We start from the raw sequence: 22,657 nt of genomic DNA on the forward strand, positions 1-22,657 counted from the left end.
ATTCGAGAACCATCTGTGGGCACGACCTAGATGGTACGCGAGCGAAGCGAGCGTACCATCTAGTATCTATAATAAATGTTGTTAACGTTTGTTATGACTTTTTGAATGCTTTAACGATTTTGCAAATAAACTAATACTGTAGCAATACAAACACACAATATTTAAATGCATCATGGTTTATATCAGAATGTGTCATTTACAAATATATTTAATTGAAGAAAATTAATCTAATAAAATACAATACTTGTATATAATATTTTAATAAACAATGCGGTTGACTTGGATAAATGATGCAGTCCTAACAAATCAAAATCTCATTATTTTAGTCTCTAACCTAAACCTTGGTTCCACTGGTCTGCAACGTGATGTGCAATGTAAGTAATTTGACCAATCACAAATTTCAGTCCAGACGATCCGCCGCCTGTAATTGGTCAACTTACTTCGGTTGTTTATGTGTTGCAGCATAATGAGCCTAATCGGATTTGGTTGGTTTTAAATCGTTAATTATTAATTAATTAGATGGACCTGTTACTTGAGAATAATATAATACATAGTTTCAAAATAAAAATCAAACATTTTCAGACAAATTAAGATGATTATAACGAACATCGGCGGTGTACAACAACAAACAATTTGATCAAATAATGCGAGAGTAATCAATACACCAAATATGTTAGGCCGTAAAAAGCAGTCGCAAGCAAAAAATAATCATTTAATCAATATTATTAGATATCAATCAATCGATAATTTTTTTTTTTAATTACTAGATATACTGAGAGAGAATTATGGTAAGAAGGAGGTATTTATAAAGTATGCCCATAACAAAGGATTTAACTTCTTTATGAGTTTAAAATCAAGTATGAACAATATTAATAAAACTCATTCCTACATATTAATTTAATACGATATTTATATTAAATTAAACAAAATAATATTCAGAATATATACAGTGTACCAAAGGTGTTAGATTGAAACAATTGAAACAAATTAGTAAGTATTATAATATTTCCAAAATATTTGAGCTTTCTGTCAATTTCCTTATGTTTGAAACATGCAAAAGATATAAACTTTAGCTTATAATTTAATTTTACATAAAATTCTAAATCAGTGATTGTTTTCTTGTATATATTGTTTTACTAAATAAAGAATTACACCTCCAGCTATATCTACTAGTGATGCATAAAACTATATACTCTTTTATATACAAACTATTTTGCAAAATGTTCAATATGATGCCTTATTGCTGGACGATCAATGAGAATTATACCCCTTTCACACCAAACTCTGCAGTGATCTCCGAAGACACCCTGGGGTTTGTGACCATTCAAAACGTTGAGAAACTTAGGAGATACCCAATTCGACCTAGCAACACTGGGGTTTTTTAAATAAAATTATAAATAACGCCATCTATTTTGTTTTTGTTATTTTTACATAGCAATGATAATTAAAATCAATCTTTTGATAATATTTTTAATTTAATAATTTTAGTCATAAGTCTCAGAAGTCATATAATGTTTTATTTATACTATTTATTATTCCCTCAACTCCAGAGTTTTCTTAGGGTGCGAAAGCGGTATTATAATACAATTCATAAATGATGGCTATTACAATGATAAATAACAACTCTCCCAATACTGGCTGGCCTATATCTGGTTTTCAAGAAATTCTGGTATTCTGAATGTGTTTTTAGTGGGTATTGGGTGAATAATTGACTGTATGTCTTATAATGAAAAATATAAATAGAGATCTAGAGCTATTTCAAATGTGAAATAATACAATGCCTAATAAAAATCATAAAAGGATATGTGGCCGACTGTGTTGAATGTGAAGGGCCTACACCATTGTATGTTCATAGGTTTGATCTAGCTTCACATTTGATGGTGTTGATATCAGATGTCGAGTGCTTGACACACTTCCAGAACTAGCTAGGCTCTCTGGTCTTGCACTGTCAACAGCCATGCCTGGTAGCTCTACGCTAGCCATTGCAGCTGGTTGGCCAGGTTCGATTTCTTGGAAAACGGAATCGGTTGAACTGGAAACTGGGTTTAAAAAGTGAAAAAAAAAATTGTGATAGTCAGTCTCAAAATTAAAAAGGGGCTATGAGTTTGAACAATGGCCTGAAAAACACAAGTAAATTTAAGTCTACTGGCCAAGCGGTCAAGGCATGCCACTGCTGCAGTAGCCTATAACCATAAAATCTGCACCAGCTCAAGGCTCTCCTTTACCATTAGAACCATAAAGTGAGTAGAATAAGTCATCTCAGATAAGGACTTAAAACTGGAGGTCCAGGGCCAACTTGCCTTGCATTATTATACTCCATAAGAGGGTTGTAGCATAACAATCAAGATATTCTCAACATTTTCTCAAATAGTGTACACGTTTTGACTAAAATGACTAAAATATGTATGTACTAACCACTATCCTGTTGAATAATTTTAGCAATTGTACTAATCTTAGGTGAGCTAGGCTCTGATGGACTAAGAGTTGTGGAATCGGTCTCCTCAGCGATCGCTTCTACTCCTGGAACTATTTCTTCTACTATCTTTTCACCTTCAATAATTCCAGCCTAGAAAACAAATTCATATACTTTTCTGTTACAAAGCTTCTATGCATGATTTTGTAAAGTTTGCAGTCATTAATATAGCAATGATCATTTTAACAGTGCAATTATAGGTATTATAAAAAAAGTTTTATTTGATAAATAAGATTGCAATGATGTCCATGACTAAAGTTCTGTCTACACTATCAAACTTTATGTGACAACAAAATGTGATGTGCCCATATATGGACATGATGATGTCATATCACTGTCATATCTGGGCATATCACTACCATATTTGGGCACATACTAGTTTGATAGTGTAGACAGAGCTTAAAACATTATATTCCTACTGTACCTCATCAACAGTAGGTTCAGCAGATTTCTGCAGCTGTGGAATAAAATTACCAGTATTATTAACATCAAAACCAACTTGAACTCATTAAAGATATATTGTCCCCTTAAACAATGTTGATATTCACTTTTTTACCAAAAACTGGATCCAAAACAAAAAAAATACTGAAACTGTTTGTCAGACAATGGTTTTTGGTTAAAATTAAGTGAAATAATTATTTTGGTGAGACATGGTGAGTAACTAGTAAATTCTATAATTCTAGGTGAATTAGTATGTGAATATGATTGGGTCGGATGAACACAAAAACATGAGATTTGGAAATACAATTTGAAACTGAAAAAGCTTGAAAACAAGTGTTAAAGGCAACAACAAAAATGTTGCCAAGCACAGCCAAATCAATTTGTTATTTTTTGCAATTGAGCAATATTACATTTTTAGTAGAAATTGCATGCATGACTTAATTTTCTATAGCGCCCTCTATCTTGATTTCAACTAACCTGAGTGTCTGGTGAATCAACAGGTGTCAGCATTTCCTTTTTATCACATGGACGTTCCAATGATTTGTTGAGTTCATTTTCCTCTGCATACTGTACGGTTGCAAGGTGTGCTGGCACAGCTGCCTCAGGAGCTGCCCTACACCTCCCTGAAGAACTACCTGATGTTGGACGCTTCCTAAATTTGCAACAAATTGAATTTAAATAATTAATTAACGAATAAAAAACAACCGGGAAAAATTATTTGAGAAGTAAAGAACAATGACTACTGTATGTCAATTATTGCTAATCTAGTTACAAATCTACACATTGTGGAAGGAAGCACGTCCCTTCTTTTGTAGCTTGTATATGAACGTGATTGAAAAATAAAATTGAAAATGATGCTATACTGTCTATTACTATTAGTACTTATATGGTTGTATTACCTTCTATTTTTTCTATTCTTGTGTCTGCCACTTCCTGTACTGTCTCCAGCTATGAAATAAACACAAGTGATAATTTAAACAAAATATTATCTAAACAACTTAACAAATACATCCTATAATCTACATTAACTGTGCAAAAACCTCATTTGGGTGTATAAGTCACACATTTATGTAACTGAGCCTTCCAATTTCTTTCTTAAATGTTGTGTTCCTTTTGTTTCATTTTACTTTTTTTAATGTTAGTTTTATTAAATACAAAAAAATTATAGGCCAATCAGACAATCTTTCACTTACTCTCAGGCCTTGGAAGGGATGGGTTGCCTGATGTATTTGGTCCATTCAGTGCTTCACCTAGCGGAACGGCTTCATATCCTTGTGGTACATTCTCCTGACTTACCTAAATAAAGCACAACATATTATTTAAACTAATATCTATTCCAAGTTCCATAACATTTTAAAGACACTATTCTACAATAGTATTCATTGTGATATTTTCAGAAATTATACTGTGAGTAGGTAGAACTAGTTACATGCTGTCGTTGAGTACATTTTAAAATTAAATGTAAAATACTTACAGCGGTCTCTTCTCTATGGAGAGTGCCTGTTACCTTCCGTAGGGCACGTATTTGAAGAAGAGCACGGAAAGCTGTTGGGAATAAAAATAAACACTATCATTTTGAACTACTGAGAATGTTGACATTGTACTGGTCTGTTTGTCCTGTTCAGGATTAAATTCCCTTCTAATTCCAACACCTCAATGTCCATAAACTCAACTGCATTATGAAAACTACACATTATCTATGTATCTGGTTTTGGGATAGTTTTAATAATTTTTCAAACTATAAACTTACGTGCTCTACATATAGGACAGCAACTTGACTGATAACGAAGATTGTCAGCTAAAAGTAAAACACAATATAGAGTTAATAAAATAAATTTACAAAAATTATGATATTAATCATCAAAATGACAACAATCGTCTTTATTACTTAATATAGTTTGTGATGAATTGTGATTTGTCAGATGATGTTATGGTATACAAATAATAAATGTTTATGATTTGAAGGAGGAGAATATGTTCAGCTCATTGACAGGACAGTCAAGTTTTTAGTCAATTAATCCAGCACTTTTATCCTCAGCTGAATATAGAAAGCTGGGTCATGTGGCACTCAGGATTTGATCATGGCAGTGTTATAGATGGCACACATAAGTTTTGTTTGCACATTCACCAATTTAGTGTCACACATAATTCTTAAAATTAGTAGCAGTAGTTACAATACTACTCACCACATCCATTACAAAGACACAGATGTCTGCATGGAAGAATCAAAGTATCTCTTGCATCAGACATGCAGATGACGCAGTCAGAACCATTGTCGTCCATTAAATCCACGTCCACTTCGTCCTACAATTCATAAACAAAGGAGATACCTTTCATGTAATTTTGTTTATCAGTATTACCTGGACTCTGGGATGTAGCTATAGTCTAGGGGGTGGATCTCAAAATGGATAGAGGTTGGTTAGGAAAAGAATAATATAGTATTTTCAGAAATCCAGAGGTTTTGTAGGCAAGTGCTGTGTGGGTGGGTAAAAGGGATTAACATGAGCTTTAGACCGAGTGGTAACTTAAGGTAAGTGTTCTGTCCGCATCTGCTTATCACAATAACATTCATGAGCTGTTTTGTAATGTTCAATTTTTTATACCAATACACCAATACTCATACAAATACATACCTGTTGTATATTTGTAACTTTCTTGTTTTCAATACCATATATCTCTTGCAGTAGGTAATACACCCCTTCTACCATCTGTTTCTGTTTTAAAGGTTTAATTGCATACTGTTCGTCAGACACCTTCTCTAGCGTGGCCAGGAGAGCATGGCTATGTCCGGCATGCTCTGTAACAATATAAAGTTTCATTTTAAATTAAATAAAACTTCTACTTACTGAATCAAGTGAAGGCTGATTAAAGTTCAAAGTTCAAGTTATATAAAAACTACAAGCTTTTGTCAGTGAAAAAAATCAACTTACCATCTCCCTCATCTACACAGCATTGAACGACTAGAGGAATTAGATCCTTCAAGGGGTCAAAGTTGAACTGAAAAAGTAGATGATTTATTGATTCAAGTGAATTTTCTTTTTCAATAATAGAGTCAACTCTCACAATACCAAATTCTCTAGAAACTTGAAACAATCCACAAACCAGAATTTGAGGTCCAAAAGTAAATTCTTTTTAAAATTTATTATTAAAAACATATTCAGAAAACTACAAACAAAACAAGACATATTAGGCAAATGTGTCCAGTATTGGGTAAATTGACTGTACATTTGTAAAATGCAGATTAAACAAGAATATTTCTTACAAAAAACGCTGCTCGCTTATTGTTATTGCTAAGGTCAAGTCTGGGGGTCACTTCATCACGCCTAGATACTTCAAGTATCCTATTACAAACAAAAACTTCAATGGACTGTTTTGATAATAATTCAATGATTATCTGACAGTGAATTATAGTAATATCATGGGACTCATAAATACCAGAATGCTTTGGGATTTGTCGTTAGACTCTTTTCCCAGCCGTTTTTGGATTCAACAGGTGGTACCAATAAATTATAGTGGAGTTTCCATTTTAACAAAAATGTCAAAGTGTAGTACTATAAAGCTGCTTGATTTCATCTAATGAATGAGTCATCTCGTGTGACGTAGCGGGCTAGAGCAGCAGCGTGAAAAAAAAACAGACTTAACTGTCTACCAACAAAATCTCAATTTTTATTGATAAACTTACATCAGTTTCAGAATAGTTAGCAGGATTGATGACAAAGGCAGGCTGCTTAAACAGCTGATTGGCTCCTTTCTGATAGTGAAACGTCTCTGAACGCAGACCTACACCTTCTTTAGGTTGGTATCTAATTAACAAAACAAAGTTTATAGAATTAAAATAATACAAGTGGAGGGCACACTAACTTACTATTGCAGCATAAAATATCAATTTTAGTATAAATAAATAAGAAATATATACAGTATTGTCCACTTGAAAAAAATAATTAATAGACCCTTTCAATTCTATAGTTATTCACTTTGACAAAATTGGATTTTAAAGAAATTATCTACCTACTACTAATTATCTAAAAAAAAACTGCCTATTAAATTGACCTGTTTGTCTTTAAAATCATAATTTTTTTTTTATTTTTTTTTTGGGGAAAAAATTAATAACAAAATGGCATATTCAAGGTTTGATTTTATTCATCTTTATTTGTCATGTTTTGAGGGAACAAAAGATCTTTAAAAAAAAAAATATGTGCATGTGACCAAACTTACACAGCATACTGTCCGTTGACAATCTCTTCTGATGCAAACATGTACACCGTGATTGCCACTCTTGCTTCTGTGTCAAATATAAACTCTAAGTTGTATTTAACACTTTCTGTGTTTTCTTCTGAATCTGTGTCCAGGTTTCTAGTAAAGTTATTAAAAATAAAAGAAATAAAATTTTACTCTAAATTTAAACATACATTAAATTCAAACATACATTAAATTCTATATGAAATTCTACTATTATATAATATATTTTGGTCTGTATTTATATAACTTCATTAAATTTCACAAGATAATCATTTTATTTGTAGTACCACAACAAGAAAATACATCACAGAGACAAATCTGACAGAAGATATAAATGAATGCACTCTACCTTTCATCTTTTACAAATTTGACTGAATCTTTACGGATATTGACAAGACTCTTTAACGTCTTTGTCGGCTCATTGGGTTGTGGTGGTGGATATGGAAACTAAAAACAAACAAGTGATTATGTAATATTATTGTAGATTTCAACTTGTACACTTTATCAGTAATTTCTAGTCAAATACATATACAGTACATACAGTTGTACTGAGATTCATTGTCATTAATTAGTACAGTATCATAAATAACGAATGTTAATTTAAAGATGTATTGTCCCTTGAAACATAAAAAATGAAGGACAAAATATTCTAAATTTAAATTGGCCATATCAAAGTAATATGAAAGTTAGTCACTTTAAGTCGAAAATTTGATCCAAAAACATTATTCACTCAATTAATCACTGTACTATCAAATAGGTGGTAATCCTCCTGACACACTGGCTATTTTGTGAACCAGTTCATCGGGGTAACTCCTACTCGTCGCATGAACAGGGTTTTTTAAAGTGCACACACGGGTTATACTGTGTACAGTTTATAGTCCTTTTCGGAAAAGACTTGTTCCACCACCGGAACTAGGTAAATAAAATGTCTTACTGGAGCAGGTCTTGAACCTAGGTAATTAAGGTCACTATTTTCGCCAAAGAGGTAAGCTTCAGGTTGTGGCGTTTCAAAACGCTGACCTCCCATTGTGAAATAGCCTCCAAAATAACATCCTGTATGAAAGGTATACAAATAAAGCAGTTACTTACTAGAAAAATCATCAATAATAATATATAGCCTGCATAGGCCTAATACTAATTATTAATTAGGGCCTCTAGGGCCAGGCTAGGCCTAAATTAAAAATTTTTTTTTAATGCAATTTATTTTTTTACTACTCTACTCTAGCCAAGGCCTTTATATGATATCCTACTACTAGCCTAGGCCATCTACTCTACTACTTAAAGGCCTAGACCGATCCGAGATTAAATTGTTTTCCCCATGTTAAATCTGCCTTTGCTAGGCCTACTGAAAAGCCCGAGCAATGAAGCCTCCGGGTTGTTGTTTGTAGTGATCATCAGCATAAAACAGCACAACCACTGTTAACTTCCCGTACGTTTTTTCAACATATTACCTGATTTTGGTGGATATCTGTACGCTGAATTAGCAGAAATATCAAGCTGCTCAACGTTGTTTTGATTATATGATGATATTATAGAGCCCATATTGACAAAATTAGATAAAATTGACAACAAACGTTGTACTTAAAAATCAAAGATGTCGTTTTGTTTTTCCAGATTCTTATCTCCAAAAAAGATAATTAAAGGACGCCCTCTAGAGACAGAGGTAATTGACAGCGAAATTGAAGCACGCCATCAATAGGTTGCTTTCATCATCGACAAAAATATAAACAAACCACACACAGGATACCGGTTATTGCATAATCATTTCATTTAACTGTCTACACAAATTCCAAAGCATATCATTCTCTAAATGCTTTCTGATTAAATTTCGTTATATCCAAAGTATTTGTTTTCGTACTGTAAATACTAAGGAAGCCTTTCTGTAAGTGCTGAACGTGCGCCCCAAACGGGTTAATTGCCTCAAATACAACAACTGGCTAGCTAGCTATGCTAGGCCTAAACAAATTAGTTAACTGCTAATAAGCAGTGCCACTTCTTCTGTGGTACAATATATGTACCACATTTTTTACTGCCTTTTTAGCACCTCTCTCGGATAAATTAATCCACGACACGATACAGGTAGTCGATTGAGGATTTGTTAGACAATCAAGTTTTCACTAGCAACAAGCAGTTCATAAAATTGATACAATTGTATTAATATGGCAGCATTATTTTCATTTGGGATTATTGCAGATGTTCAATACGCAGACATTGATACGTGTTACAACTTTAACCACACACGTTTACGTTACTATCGCAACGCAAAGCCTCTTTTACGCAATGCAGTTGATCACTGGATTAGCGAACAAGACATTTCATTCGTTACTCAATTAGGAGATGTCATCGATGGATTCAATACTCGAAAAGGAAAACGTGAGTCTTGGCGTGCATTAACAGAAATTATGGACGAGTTTGATCGATTTTCCGGGAAACTGCATCATCTAATTGGCAATCATGAACTATATAATTTTTCACGAAAAGAGATTTATGAAAGTAAATTATTTTCGGCAGATGAATTTCAATCCGGACAAGATCACACAATCGAAGACCCTGAAGATGAAAGGAAAAAGTTTTACTATCATTTCAGCCCAGAAGCAGGCTACAGATTTGTTATACTTGACTCTTATGATGTATCTATGTTAGGATGGGGTGCTGACAGTGCCATCATGCAACAAGCAACACAGATTGTAACGTCTGTAAATTCCAATCAAGAATTAAACTCTCCACTCGGTTTAGAAGGATTGGAAACTCGGTTTGTAAAGTTCAATGGAGCGATCGGAGATCGCCAAAGGAATTGGTTGAGACATGTATTGCAAACTGCTGAAAATGATGAAGAAAAAGTGTTTATATTTGGTAAGTGAGGTTTTATAAAAAGTAAGATAAAAAACAATTTACACTGCTCAACAAATGCTTTGTCGATATCGATTTGATTGATTGATTTGACCAATTACAAGTGATGGATTAATTTGAACTGGCGCTTGTCGTATCTTCAACTCACTTGCGTTTGCTCCTACATCCTTGCGTTGCATTTTAGTGGGAACCCTGCTTTAAGGGCAAATGTTACTGTAATACTAATAGAATAGTGGTTATTGATTTACGAAGGAATTTTGCACAACTTTTAATATTAATTTTGTGAATTGGTTTCAGGTCATATACCTTTCCACCCTAACAAGACTAGTGACAACATCTGTCTGCTGTGGGACTATGACCAGGTTCTTGAAATCCTACATCAATTCAAGTGCGTAGTGGCGACGTTTGCTGGACATTCACACACTGGAAGTTATACGCATGATGCGAAGCACATTCATCATATTGTAGTACCAGCAGTTGTTGAGGCGCCTCCTGGATCAGACGCATTTGGTACGGTTGCTGTTTATGACGACCGCATTGTGATTAATGGTCACGGGTCAGTAAAGTCAGCAGAGTTTAGATATCAGAGTACACCATGATAAATACAGATTTTAATTAACAACAAATTTTAATTAATATTCCGTCTGATGTGAATGTACAGTAGAAGAAAGAATGTGGGATGTCATGAATATTCATGATTATTTTAAATACTGTAGCACAAAAGAACTCAGGACATTATGAATATTCATGTTTATTTTAAATACTGTAGTACAAAAAAACTCAGGACATTATGAATATTCATGTTCACTTTTTAATGCAGTATTGACTGTTTTTATAGTATTCAATTTAATTGGTGTCCATTCACTATACTAATTTAATATGGATTAATTGTATGTATATTTTTTAACACAGTGTGTGTAATAAATTAAAACCAGCTTCACATAATTGTTTCTGTACTGTATCTTTAATTCCAACCTTAGACTGCCCTCTGTGTTATCGATGTCTACCTTTACTTTTTGACTTTTTATTTGACCTAATAGATTTGGGTAAAGCTCTGTTTTGGCCTTTGCCCTTTTTCTTTGATTTCTTCTCTTTCCTTTCATTTTGGCCAGCTTGCTGTTCTTCCGTAATCTCACGATTTACAGCCTGAAAATGGACAACAAATATATATATACTCTAGATATTATACATGGAATTCTTGGAAATTAAATATCACACTGCGCTTGAATCATAGCATGCTCCTATAGCATATAAATCTATCCTCTGCTTAGAGGGCAGCACAGACAAAAGGTTAGGTTCAGGAACAAAAGAAGTGTCTGCATAGGGGGAACCAATTCTCTGCTTAGGGAGAAAAATAGGAAAATTGATTTGGTACCCAAGATGCGATGTAGAGAAATATATATACAGTATATATATTTTTAATTGTTTTTTTTATATATTTAGGCAAATTTCTAAAGTATAAATCAATATACAAAGAGCAGGTATGTGGGTTTATATAGCAGTATGTATGTCACCCCTGACAGTGGCCTCCAATGTATTTTAAACAATAAATTGGGAGCTAGGATGTATGGTGGTTGTATTTCTGCCTACTTTAATACAGTAGAACCCCTCCTTTGTGACACCCCTATTAAGGGTACACTTTAAGGAACAAAACAAAAGTACCTTACAGGTTGAATTAAGACGTACAAACCTGTGAAATATTCATTTTTCCTTTTTTGTTGAGTGTGTCTAGAATGTGACGTTCCCTCTCCTTCTCAGAGCTTAGTGCACCAATCACGGGTTCAAACTAAACAGTAAAGCAAGATTATTGTTATCAATTTCATAATTGATAAAAATAAAGGTCATTGACAGGTCAAGACAGAAAGCTTTCAGACCCACAATAAAATGTAACCTTTCTGAAGCTCTGTCTACACTATCACACTAGTTTCACAAAAAAAAGTGTGATGTGCTCAAATATGGTAGTGATATGACATGATCATGTCCATATATGGGCACATCACATTTTTTGATAGTGTTGACAGACAGCTTTATAACTGAAATGTAGCCTCCCATGTATACAGAAATAAAACAGTCCCTTACCTGGAAGTAAAATTGCAAATATTCATTGAAATCTGACAAAAATGTGTGTAAAATTTCCTTTGTAAACAAATATATAACTTACTTTTCTCTTCTTTCCTGAATTTCTCTGTGTTGGTTCTTTGGCCTAAAAGTAAGAATATACTATTTTTAATACAAATAATAAAATGCACATTTATTCCTACTTATACATTTAATATATGACAATTAAATATTATGGTTTGATTTTACAGGCCTTGGTGCTTAACTTCATTAACTGACAGTACAGTATTTTAGACCCTTATTAAGGTGATACCTTCAGGAGACCAACATATATTTTGTCCCTCAATTGTTTTTACAATATACTTACTAGTTTTTTGTCAAATTTTCCCATTGAAGCTGTTGACTGTTGTGCCATCTGTAGAGACTTTGTTAGTTGTGATTTGTTTGGTTTGTCTACAGTTGGCGTGTTTCCAACGCCAGGAACTATACAAGAATAAATATAAAGTATGTCACATCGAAAGGATGTAGGGATGAGTGCAAAATACATGTAAACCTTTGAAACCTGTTGAAACCTTAGTAGGGCTGTTAAGTGAACACCAATCCTTCAAATTGTGATAAAATTCTGAAACTTGGTGGCCATTTTGGATTTCAAAATGGCCGAAACATTGCACACTAAAACATAGGCATCCATGGTGTCATTGGAAAGAGAATTTGATACTGACCATTTTATTCCATTATACCCATATACAAAAGTTATAGTTACACACTTATTTAGCAATAAAAGAAGTCATGTGACCAATACTTAACATTGAATAATCTTACCTTTCTTTTTGCTGGTCCTTGCAATATTTCGAAGTCTTTGCAGCTCATTTTTTGCTACTCGTTCTTTCTTTTCTTTTTTCTTTTTCCCAAACTGATCTTCAAATGGATCTGGAAAATGTTAATTTCACATATGTAAATAAAAACTTCTTAATTCACAATACATTCATTGTGTAAAATTATTTGAGAGTAGATTAATCACAATATAAAACGATCATATACAGTACCTGCATTTTGTGGAACCTCTAAAACCCAATCTCTTTTCAGATCACCTTTACTTTGATAACCCCATCGTGGTACCCATTTCTACAAATAAAATAGAAAGTGTATTAAAGTTTCCAACTTTATTTTCTAATCGTTTACAACAAAAAAGTCATGTGTATTAATTGAGGCAAATTTACACAGACAAGCGGTAACAGTAATAAAAATACAGAATTTGACAATGAGGAGGGGTGTCGGTCGGTTTCCACTCAGGACAGATACAACCTGGGACAAGCTACTCAGTTTTTTGCTTACCACTACCACTCTCCTGTGTAAATTGGCATTTAAGCAGTAAATTGTGTCTCTTCTGGACAAATGCAAATTTTCTATTTTAAATCTGGTAATGACTCAAGACTTTCATGGTTTCTAACAAATGTTATGAACACCTCATGACCTATTTTAAAATAAACAGTTGAAGGAAGGATTACAAATAATCAAACTGATTCTTATTTACGAACCTGTAATTCTTCATCCCACACTTTACGAGTCTTTTTCTTATTTTGAATTCCTTTCATTTGAGCAAACTTCTCCCATCGTGTTGTAGCTTTAGGTTTTGGTATCTAAGAAACAATCATTCAGTTAAAATGCCAGTCTAAAACACTTTGAATTCCTGCTTGTGTTTAAGATTTTGGCAAGTGGATTTTGTGCAAACATGGGATTACATCTGAGGGTGGGCTTAATAATGAGTCACTATAAACCTGTATGAAAAACAAGTTTATACTTACGGATTTTTCCCTTGGGAGTCTGGTGGTTGGTTCTGGAAGCTGACAAATTTAGTAAATAAAAATAAAGAAATTATTATCTGATAAACATTGGATTTTCAGAAATTGTTTAAAATTATAAATATCAACTAATAACAATGACTTTGTACACATGTAAATGTGCCCAAGCAATATGGAATTTACCCACAATGCTATTAGTTCATACAGAAAAACAATAGTTGAATAAAAAAAGTATATTTAGAACCAAGCATTAGTTGGTGAACTAACTTTGACTGTAATAACATCTTCTGTCCTTTGAGCTGGAAGCTGCCAAGAAAAAAAAAAATTAAATTCATAATAAGCAATATTTAATTTGTTAATTAATTCATAAATATTCTTAAATCACAAGTAAATGAAATCATGGGCAATTATTACAAAAAAATGACATAGGGATTAAAAAAAAGTTTAAGTTTAAAATATTTACTGTAGTTTAGAAAAATGTGTGGTAAATCATGATATTTACAGGAGATAGCAGAATTAATGACGTATGTTTCTAACCTGTAAATACTCACCTTCCATATTTCATTGAACAGTAGCTGTGTGTTCTCTCTTGATAATTCTTTTAAATACTCATTTTTGTTTTTACTATATAAATGTAAAGTAAAAGTTAAGAATAGAAAAGATAGAAAACAAGGCATTAGACACACGGTTATGGAACAATAATAATCAATAGCCTTTAGGAAACAACGAGGAATGTTATTGTTTTAAGTGATGTACCGTCAACCATGATATTGATGATATATGATAGAAAATTAGTTACACACAAAGTTGCCAGTTTATAAATACTGTACATACATGCACATGGTATTGGTATGGGCATCGAAATATTGAATTTATACATATTAAATATTTTCTAAATAAATCCTAAATAAATTAAAAGAAATCCACAATTTGATTCGATTATTGCACATTTTATTTCTTAAAACCATACAATTACCATACATATTTATTTAATTTATCATTAATTAAACCTAAGCCTAGTACTACTAGTAAAGTAGAAATATTACAACATATAATGATTTTATTTTCAAAATTCAAGGGATGTGGTATCATTTGTTTATACTTTAAAACGGGACGAATCATCCAAATAAATACAAGAGAGCTGCGTGCGTGGTAGGTAGAGCGTAGACGTGTTGGATTGAGTGGTTGGTGGGAGGAGCAGCCACTCGCTCGTCTGAAATTTATTCAATTCCTACCTTTGTTCAAATCCTGTTATTGGATTTGGATCACAAACAAGAAGGTTTCCTAAATCAAGAGTAGGGTCTATATCTTTATTTACAACTAGACTTTTAAATTTCTTTGCTTCCTCGTCGATACTTTTCAACACGTTTTCTACTGTGTTGGTAGCCATTTTGAGTGTGCAATGGACTACATTAGCCAGACGTTTCGAAGTACACGTACTTTTTCGTTGATTATTGTTCTTATATATAAAGCTATTGTGTCTAAAATTAATTTAGATGGACTTTATTTATTCATGTTCATTATTAAAATATGGCCATGATTTTAAATTGTACTTTTAAATAAGAGAAAAACAAAAAAAATAATTTAGTGAGAGAAACAGCGTGTGATAAAAAAAAGTAAAACGTCTAAACTGTTAACGTATAACGGCTGGGGGCAGCAGACTGGTCTCTTCTGCCATATCTACAAAGATGGTAGGTGCTTGATACGAATTGAGAATTTAAATCTGGTATAATCATTCGTAATATCGCATATTATGTTAAATTAACAATACATATTGGTACAATAATAGTATTTATATTATTTCATTTCTATTTTAAGGGTATTGACATTGACCACAAGAAGGAGCGAAAGGTTCATAGAACCGAGCCCAAGAGTCAAGATATCTACCTTCGGCTCCTTGTCAAATTGTATCGGTTCCTAGCTCGTCGTACCAATGGCAAATTCAATAAAATCGTACTGAAACGTCTCTTTATGAGCAGAGCTAATAGACAACCTATGTCAGTGGCTCGATTGGTAAGATATTAAAACATTTTATATTACATTAGGCCTATATATATGCTGCTAGTAGCGACCGCAATTTGCTACCGCGCATCGTTTCTGCGCATCAATATACTCGGTTCAGTTCGCTGTGCAAAATCTTGGTTTTAGTTGACGCCGCCAGCGGTTGTTTACCTTGTACCGTTCAAACGGTTTTTATGGTGCATTGTGGGTGTATATGTCACCTTTTTAATCGTTTACCTTCGCCATCTTTTTTTTCCGATCGGTTTAAAAAAAAAATTATCAAGATCCGTTTATTATAAGCAAAGTTATTGATTTCAGAATAGGTAAGTAATATTGAGTGATAAAAAAATGATTTTTAACCTAATTTTTCGAATATAACGGTTATAGACCCATTAAAAACAATATGAAAAACGGAAAGAACAGGTTGTCTTTGACTTGAATGCAATCATTTCAAGCAGATTAAATGCGACGCTTCCCGACGCCAACGACTTTCTTAGGCCAAGTCTAGGTCATTTGAAGGTCACTTGGCCTAGCTTTTTGTTAATCAATAAAACCATAATAAAATCATTTAGTATATTAATAAATAATGTTTGTTGACATTGTAAATTTAATTGTTGATGTATATTTAAAGTTTTCTAGAATTTTGAGTTATTTAAATACCGTAAATTAAATAATATTACTGTATTGATATTTTTAATTACAGAGGGTGTTAGCCTAGTTGTTAACACCACCGTGTGCAGTCCCTTGATTATTAAGTTTGCTGTTCTATCTGGTAGGTTTACTCCTTCTATTATATACTGTTTTTTTGTTAATTATATGTTTTGTTGATTATTTGTTGTTTTTATTGTTCAATATTGTCTTCTAATGAAAATATTTTATTGTAACGTTAATTTTGTTATTTATATATAAAATTATTAATATCGATACTAATTGTTTTTTGTTATTTTTCTAATTTCAGATTCAATATAAATACCCGCACCAGTTACCAATCTGATATTTTAACCAATAAGAAATATATAAATTCCACAAATCATAGTTTAATTAGTAGTTTATCATACTATATAGTATAATTTAATTATTAAAATGAATTTGAGCTATACTAATCAAGACAAACATAAGAATATTACATATAAACCATGTATAAACACATATTTATTAAAATCTGCTATACTGTAGACTACATTAACTCGCTTACTTTTAAATAAATGTGTTGCAAACAAAAAATAAATGAATGTATTTTTTGTATTACTGTTGACTGCTTTGGTTTTATTACTGCTGGTGATTTGATGATGTGTTGAAGATGCAGTAAAAATTACGTTTACAAGTACGAAAAAACAAAATGATCATTAGTGTTGGACGCCCAATTTTTTGTTTACATTAATTCTGGTTGCCATGGTAACTTATTAGTAACATACACAATCATTTTTTTCTTCAAAAATGTTGTTGTTGAGACTTGGTAAGTACCTACAGTATTGGTGAAAAAAACAATGAAGAAATTAAGTTTATATCCTACACTTGTTTACCTTTTTAAAGCAACATCTTTTTGCGCATCATAATATATATTGTATATAAATTATTAGTAAACAAATTAATGTTTGTTGCTATGGTAACTGTTCGTCTTAAAAAAGTTAAAAATTATATAGTTTGCTGACAATTTGTTAAAACTAAGAGAATAACTTTGTTTTTGTATGCAAACACTCTTAAATATCGAGTTAAATCCAATTGTTTATTTTCTTGTTTACATAAATGCTGGTTGCCATGGTAACTTATTTCTACCACATAATCATATTTGTTTTAATGTGGTTGTTGTCACTTGGTATTAATAGTACCTATTGGTGAAAAAACAAGTTTTATATATATTCTGTACACTTGTTTACCTTTTTATAGGTTGACATCTTTTTGCGCATCACATTCAAATTATTAGTAAACAAATTAAAGTCTTGTTGCTATGGTAACTGTTCATCTTATAAAATTAAAAATTATTTAGTTTGTTGACAATTTATTGAAACTAACATAATAACTTTGTTTTAGTAATAAAATATGCTTAAACATTGAGTTAAATCCATTTGTTTATTTTCTTGTTTACACAAATTCTGGTTGTCATGGTAACATATTCGCAATGTCGAATATAATAAAAATTTTGCCAAAATGGGGTCGTTGAGACTTGAGGTACCTATAGGTGAAAAAACATGAAGAAAGTATGTTTCATATAGATTTTACAATTGTTTAAAGTTGTTTACCTTTTTATGAATATTTAATTAGCTTGATAACTACCTGTATATACATCTGTTTTGACCAATATTCCTCATATACAAGATTAACGAAAAATCATGATTTTTCAAATTTTCAAATTGCGATAACTCTGGAACCCAATGTCCAAATTGACTAAGGGAGGTGGCAAATAAAAGCTATAATCCTACCCTTTCTTACTATGCTAAAATAAAGTGAATTCAATGCTTTTAAATTTTTCATGAAATATTGCTACTGCTAGCCTATCTATACTCTACCTATTTCAGTAGTATATAATAATTAGGCCTAGCCTAGGCCTTCTTACATGCTATTTTGTTGTACTATACTGGCATTATTTAGGTCTTTAGGTAGGGCCTGTTGGTTTTAGTAGTGTAGTAGTACTTTTTGTATTTGAATTGTAAATTTGTGCTCATCAGAATGTCATTCAAATAGTAAATGTTGACAACGCAAGCTTTTTCATTTAATAAATAACAATATCAATGCTCAAAATACTCCGTTAAATAAGTACTCAACAGAAAAACTGTACTCAACGATAAAAGTCCTACTCGAATACAACAAATATTGTTTGTAAACCATTTATATTAATTTTCTGACAGCATGTAATGATGTATTGTACAATCCAATTTTCAATTTTTTATAGGCTCGCAAAATGAAGTTGGCTAACCGTGGAGATAAAACTGCTGTCGTCGTCGGCACTGTGACAGATGATCTCAGAATATTTTCACTCCCAAAGATCAAGGTTGTAATAACTATATTTTGCTGAATATGAGTATTAACTCTGTTTAATAATAATAAGTACAGTAGAACCTCTATTAAAAGGAAAACTTGAGGACTCAGCATGATGTCTGTAGGAGGTTGGTGGTTAATGGTGTTTCATGGGAAAGGGTGTCCTAAAAGAGGGATTCTAATGGTGAAATATGTAATTCATTTACTTATTCTTAAAGTAACAATTTGATTAAAACTAGCAGTGTAATTTTTTCAGGTATGTGCATTGCATGTAACTGCTGGAGCTAGAACAAGAATTTTGAAGGCTGGTGGTGAGATTATGACCTTTGACCAGTTGGCCCTGCAGGCTCCCAAGGGACAGAACACTGTGCTTCTTCAAGGTATATTTTTTTCAAACCCTTTTTTCTAAAGGTCTTTCACATTTGTTAGATTCTGATTAGTTTTTGGAATCTCTAGAAGTTTATGACAGTGTGTTTATTTACTATACATTAAAGAGTTTGTTTGTTCTTGCTTTATGGAAAGCTGGATAAACTTTTGACCAATTGGGAGTAACATCCAAACGATTAGAATCCACTTGAGGTGGAGAATTAGGTTGCATCATTTATTTGTTAGGATTTAATTGAGAATTTATTGAGAACCCAGAAATTGATGATACATCCTGGTTAGAATAACAAATTAGTTACCATAACTTCTTGTTAGTAATTCTTTGTACTGATTGATTACATTTTAGCACGTCGCAAATCAAGGAAGGTTTACAGACATTTTGGAAAAGCACCAGGAACGCCCCACGCCAACACCAAGTAAGTGAAACTACCATGTACTAACAATACAAGGCTTAATTAGAACTGCGCATTCAGCAGCTACTGCACAATACAGAATGCCATAGCTGAGATATTAAGGAAAAACAAATTAACTTCTTTACTGTTCGAGCAAAATGGAGTTTTATGATCATATTCTCAATTCTTTTTTCAGGCCATATGTTCGATCAAAGGGAAGGAAGTTCGAGCGGGCTCGTGGTCGCCGTGCCAGCCGTGGCTACAAGAACTAAATTCTTGTTTACAGGGAGTCAAATTCACATTTATCCTGTATTGTAATAATAATATAGCCCATTAAAAAATAAAGCAGTGGCAAGGAATATGTTGTTTGTTTAATTTGTTATTGATTTCCATAGAGATAACTAAACTTTAAAAAAAATGCTGGCTGTTTTTATTACTTTAAAAATATATTAGTACCCAGTATATTCATTCATTTCCTTATTTCAGATAAACAAAACAAAAAGACAAAAAATTTCGCCAGAAAATTAATAGCATCCGCCACAAAAACAATCTACAATGTCCGATATCCTAAAATATTATTTTGCACCAACACTGATATGTAGGTTGGATTGTGGAAAACTATGGTTTTTAGACCATTGCAACTGTCATGAAGAGTTCCTCAACTATTCAAAGTGAGGGAAGGTTATAACAATTATCATACTTGCACTATTATAACAAATAATATATACCGGAGTAGTATGATATAATTATAAAATTTATTATAAACTATTTAGTTTTACTATATAAATTTTATGATTTACAATATATTATGAAGAATTGCATAAAACATATCTATTTCTATATACAGTAATTTGTATATTCTAAAATTATTACTACTGTATATATATAAAAATAATTATTTACAATTTGTGTGTTCTTTGACATAAAACATTGACAATTTTTTCTATACAGTACAGTTTTTGTAGGTACATAACTGGCTACAGACAATGTCCTTTGTTAGAGGTGAATGACTTCATTCAAAAAGTGATATTACACAATCTAACTCATCATCATCAATGCAATTCCTTCCATCTAAACTTGGTGTATCTGATGTATCTTTGGTTTTCTTTAGTTTAACACGTGGCTGCTTCCGGAGTTTTGGTTCATATTTTTCGCGTAGAAATTCCCTTGAACGAATATCAGCCTGAAAAACAAGTACAATATTTCAATAAAACACTGCCACTACCAAATCGGGACATTGGTATTTGGGACACCCCCAATTAATAGAGATATTTCTCTGTGGAATGAATGAGGTGGCAATACATGGCCAATTCACGGGGCACTCCTGTGAAGTTAATAAGTCTAAGGAATGAATGAGGTGCCAATTCACGGGGCACTCCTGTGAAGTTAATAAGTCTAAGGAATAGTTACTTGACGTATAGGTTCTGGTATTCTATGCTTGCTGCAGCGATGCACCAGGTCCACAGCTGTCTCTAGACTTATTTTGTGCCCTACAGATACATACACTGGATTGCTAGACTCATCACAAACTCTTAATACCTAATAAATTAAAAGGAAATTAATAACATCTTAGAAGTGTCCTACAGATACATACACTGGATTGCTAGACTCATCACAAACTCTTAATACCTAATAAATTAAAAGGAAATTAATAACATCTTAGAAGTGTCCTACAGATACATACACTGGATTGCTAGACTCATCACAAACTCTTAATACCTAATAAATTAATAGGAAATCAATAACATTTTAGATGCTATTTTTTACAATTACATTATATTAATATATAATTGTAGTATGGAAGATGCGACAAAATTAAGAAGTCCAGAAAGAGCATTTATTTTGGTTTTAAGTAAAAATAAAGCGGTAATAGTCATACCTTGCCAAGAATTTTACCAGAACTTCCAGACAAAGGAAAACTTTCCCCACCTTTTGTTAGCTGTTTGATCTGAAAGAAATTCATATTATACAGTAAATCTTGTAATTTGATTGGATAAGCTTTGACTGCATACTTAAAACTATGGCAGTTTAGCCTAGAAATAAATATGATGTAATACTTAGTATTTGGGAATATAGCCACATTAAATGTTCTTTCTGTTGCATTTTATTTAGGTAGTTTTGGGGCCCCCTTAGATTTACATATGGGGTAACTTTCTTTTTAAAAGTTAAACTTTGTTTAGTAATAATTCACCTTTTCTGCATGTGAAGCATCTTTTTCAATTCCATCAACATGGAGCAGTTTCTTAGCAACACCAATCGTTACCATGTCAGTAATTACACCCAGATGGCAAGCAACACCAAATCCTAAAGATAAAAACATTTTTCCATAAAATTATAGACAGTAAAACAGACACATGAACCACTAGGACTGCATTATATCATGACACAACATGAGTTCACAGTTCATGATGTCACTCAATCAAAACTTTCAATCTCACAATTACACATACATTTAAATTATATACTCTGTGTACATACATTAACTGATGTTATATTATACCTCTTGGATGGAGCATTCCATTACCATCGACAAACATTACCTGAAAGACATTTTACTTATCAATATTAATAAATAGGCCTTGCAACTAAAATATCAGAACATCGTGGAGTTACATTGCAGTAGTTCTCTATGATTTTATAGGTATTATCAATCACAATTATTTTAATTTATGTTTACATAAGTTGCAGTACTTTTCTGAAAAATGTTTAATTCAAAGAATTTAGGGGGTGGAAGGCAAACAGATAAACAGATATAACAGCAAACCTGTGGCATATATTCTGGTTTTTCATGTTTGAGCTTTTCAATGCAGTCAACAAGAAAACTAACTTCCCTAAATGCCAAGAATCCAGAGATATATGGAGCTGTCAACTGGATATGACTGCAGTCACTGTAGACAACCTGAAACAAAAGAGATTAAGAATACAGAAACACCATAACTCTACTTAACTATTACAGTATATCGCTAAAACAACAATGTTTTCATAGTGAACTACAGTAGAACTTTTGAGATACGGAAGACCTCTATTATTATTGTTATTTT

General features: G+C 32.3%; 5 protein-coding genes and 1 long non-coding RNA gene across 10 annotated transcripts in view; 3 read left to right on the top strand and 3 right to left on the bottom strand.

The window, feature by feature from the left end:
* Positions 1-236: 236 nt before the first annotated feature.
* LOC140063564 (E3 ubiquitin-protein ligase MGRN1-like) lies at positions 237-8,764 on the bottom strand. Of its 2 annotated transcripts, XM_072109943.1 has the most exons (16): positions 8,605-8,764; positions 8,088-8,206; positions 7,503-7,600; positions 7,130-7,267; positions 6,597-6,717; positions 5,845-5,911; positions 5,548-5,711; positions 5,101-5,218; positions 4,665-4,712; positions 4,389-4,459; positions 4,108-4,210; positions 3,814-3,862; positions 3,392-3,566; positions 2,898-2,930; positions 2,416-2,566; positions 237-2,039 (listed from the first exon to the last, which is right to left on the bottom strand). In XM_072109943.1, exons 1-16 carry the CDS (start codon positions 8,693-8,695, stop codon positions 1,834-1,836), a joined length of 1,752 nt encoding a protein of 583 aa, XP_071966044.1. In that variant the 5' UTR covers positions 8,696-8,764; the 3' UTR covers positions 237-1,833. The 2 variants fall into 2 exon arrangements, with proteins under 2 accessions (XP_071966044.1, XP_071966045.1); XM_072109944.1 differs by lacking the exon at positions 2,898-2,930.
* A 118-nt stretch (positions 8,765-8,882) lies between these two features.
* Positions 8,883-10,811, top strand: LOC140063566 (manganese-dependent ADP-ribose/CDP-alcohol diphosphatase-like). Its single transcript, XM_072109946.1, has 2 exons — positions 8,883-10,006; positions 10,301-10,811. The coding sequence occupies exons 1-2, from the start codon at positions 9,313-9,315 to the stop codon at positions 10,600-10,602; spliced, it is 996 nt and encodes a 331-aa protein (XP_071966047.1). The 5' UTR covers positions 8,883-9,312; the 3' UTR covers positions 10,603-10,811.
* A 10-nt stretch (positions 10,812-10,821) lies between these two features.
* On the bottom strand, positions 10,822-15,255 carry LOC140063565 (ribosome biogenesis regulatory protein homolog). Its single transcript, XM_072109945.1, has 11 exons — positions 15,099-15,255; positions 14,415-14,487; positions 14,131-14,169; positions 13,867-13,905; positions 13,600-13,701; positions 13,108-13,186; positions 12,884-12,991; positions 12,429-12,544; positions 12,165-12,206; positions 11,694-11,789; positions 10,822-11,149 (listed from the first exon to the last, which is right to left on the bottom strand). Exons 1-11 carry the CDS (start codon positions 15,251-15,253, stop codon positions 10,997-10,999), a joined length of 1,002 nt encoding a protein of 333 aa, XP_071966046.1. The 5' UTR covers positions 15,254-15,255; the 3' UTR covers positions 10,822-10,996.
* Positions 15,256-15,474: 219 nt separating this feature from the next.
* On the top strand, positions 15,475-19,975 carry LOC140063570 (large ribosomal subunit protein eL18-like). The gene is made up of 6 exons (XM_072109956.1): positions 15,475-15,554; positions 15,682-15,876; positions 18,755-18,853; positions 19,097-19,220; positions 19,571-19,640; positions 19,813-19,975. Exons 1-6 carry the CDS (start codon positions 15,552-15,554, stop codon positions 19,886-19,888), a joined length of 567 nt encoding a protein of 188 aa, XP_071966057.1. The 5' UTR covers positions 15,475-15,551; the 3' UTR covers positions 19,889-19,975.
* Positions 15,943-17,301, top strand: LOC140048538 (uncharacterized). Its single transcript, XR_011845091.1, has 3 exons — positions 15,943-16,187; positions 16,568-16,636; positions 16,823-17,301. It is a non-coding gene; the product is annotated as an uncharacterized lncRNA (long non-coding RNA).
* Positions 19,976-20,352: 377 nt separating the features above from the next.
* Positions 20,353-22,657, bottom strand: part of LOC140063569 (endonuclease V-like) — a 102,875-nt gene continuing 100,570 nt past the window's right edge. For all 4 annotated transcript variants that reach the window (XM_072109954.1, XM_072109953.1, XM_072109952.1 and 1 more), the window contains 6 exons: positions 22,381-22,515; positions 22,117-22,156; positions 21,808-21,920; positions 21,496-21,564; positions 21,027-21,155; positions 20,353-20,799 (listed from right to left, as the gene is read on the bottom strand). In XM_072109954.1, the coding sequence (XP_071966055.1) occupies positions 20,629-20,799; positions 21,027-21,155; positions 21,496-21,564; positions 21,808-21,920; positions 22,117-22,156; positions 22,381-22,515 (657 nt within the window). In that variant the 3' untranslated portion in view covers positions 20,353-20,628. The remainder of the gene's footprint in view (positions 20,800-21,026; positions 21,156-21,495; positions 21,565-21,807; positions 21,921-22,116; positions 22,157-22,380; positions 22,516-22,657) is intronic.

This window comes from Antedon mediterranea, chromosome 1 (assembly GCF_964355755.1).
Source record: "Antedon mediterranea chromosome 1, ecAntMedi1.1, whole genome shotgun sequence".
Taxonomy (NCBI): Eukaryota; Metazoa; Echinodermata; class Crinoidea; order Comatulida; family Antedonidae; genus Antedon; species Antedon mediterranea.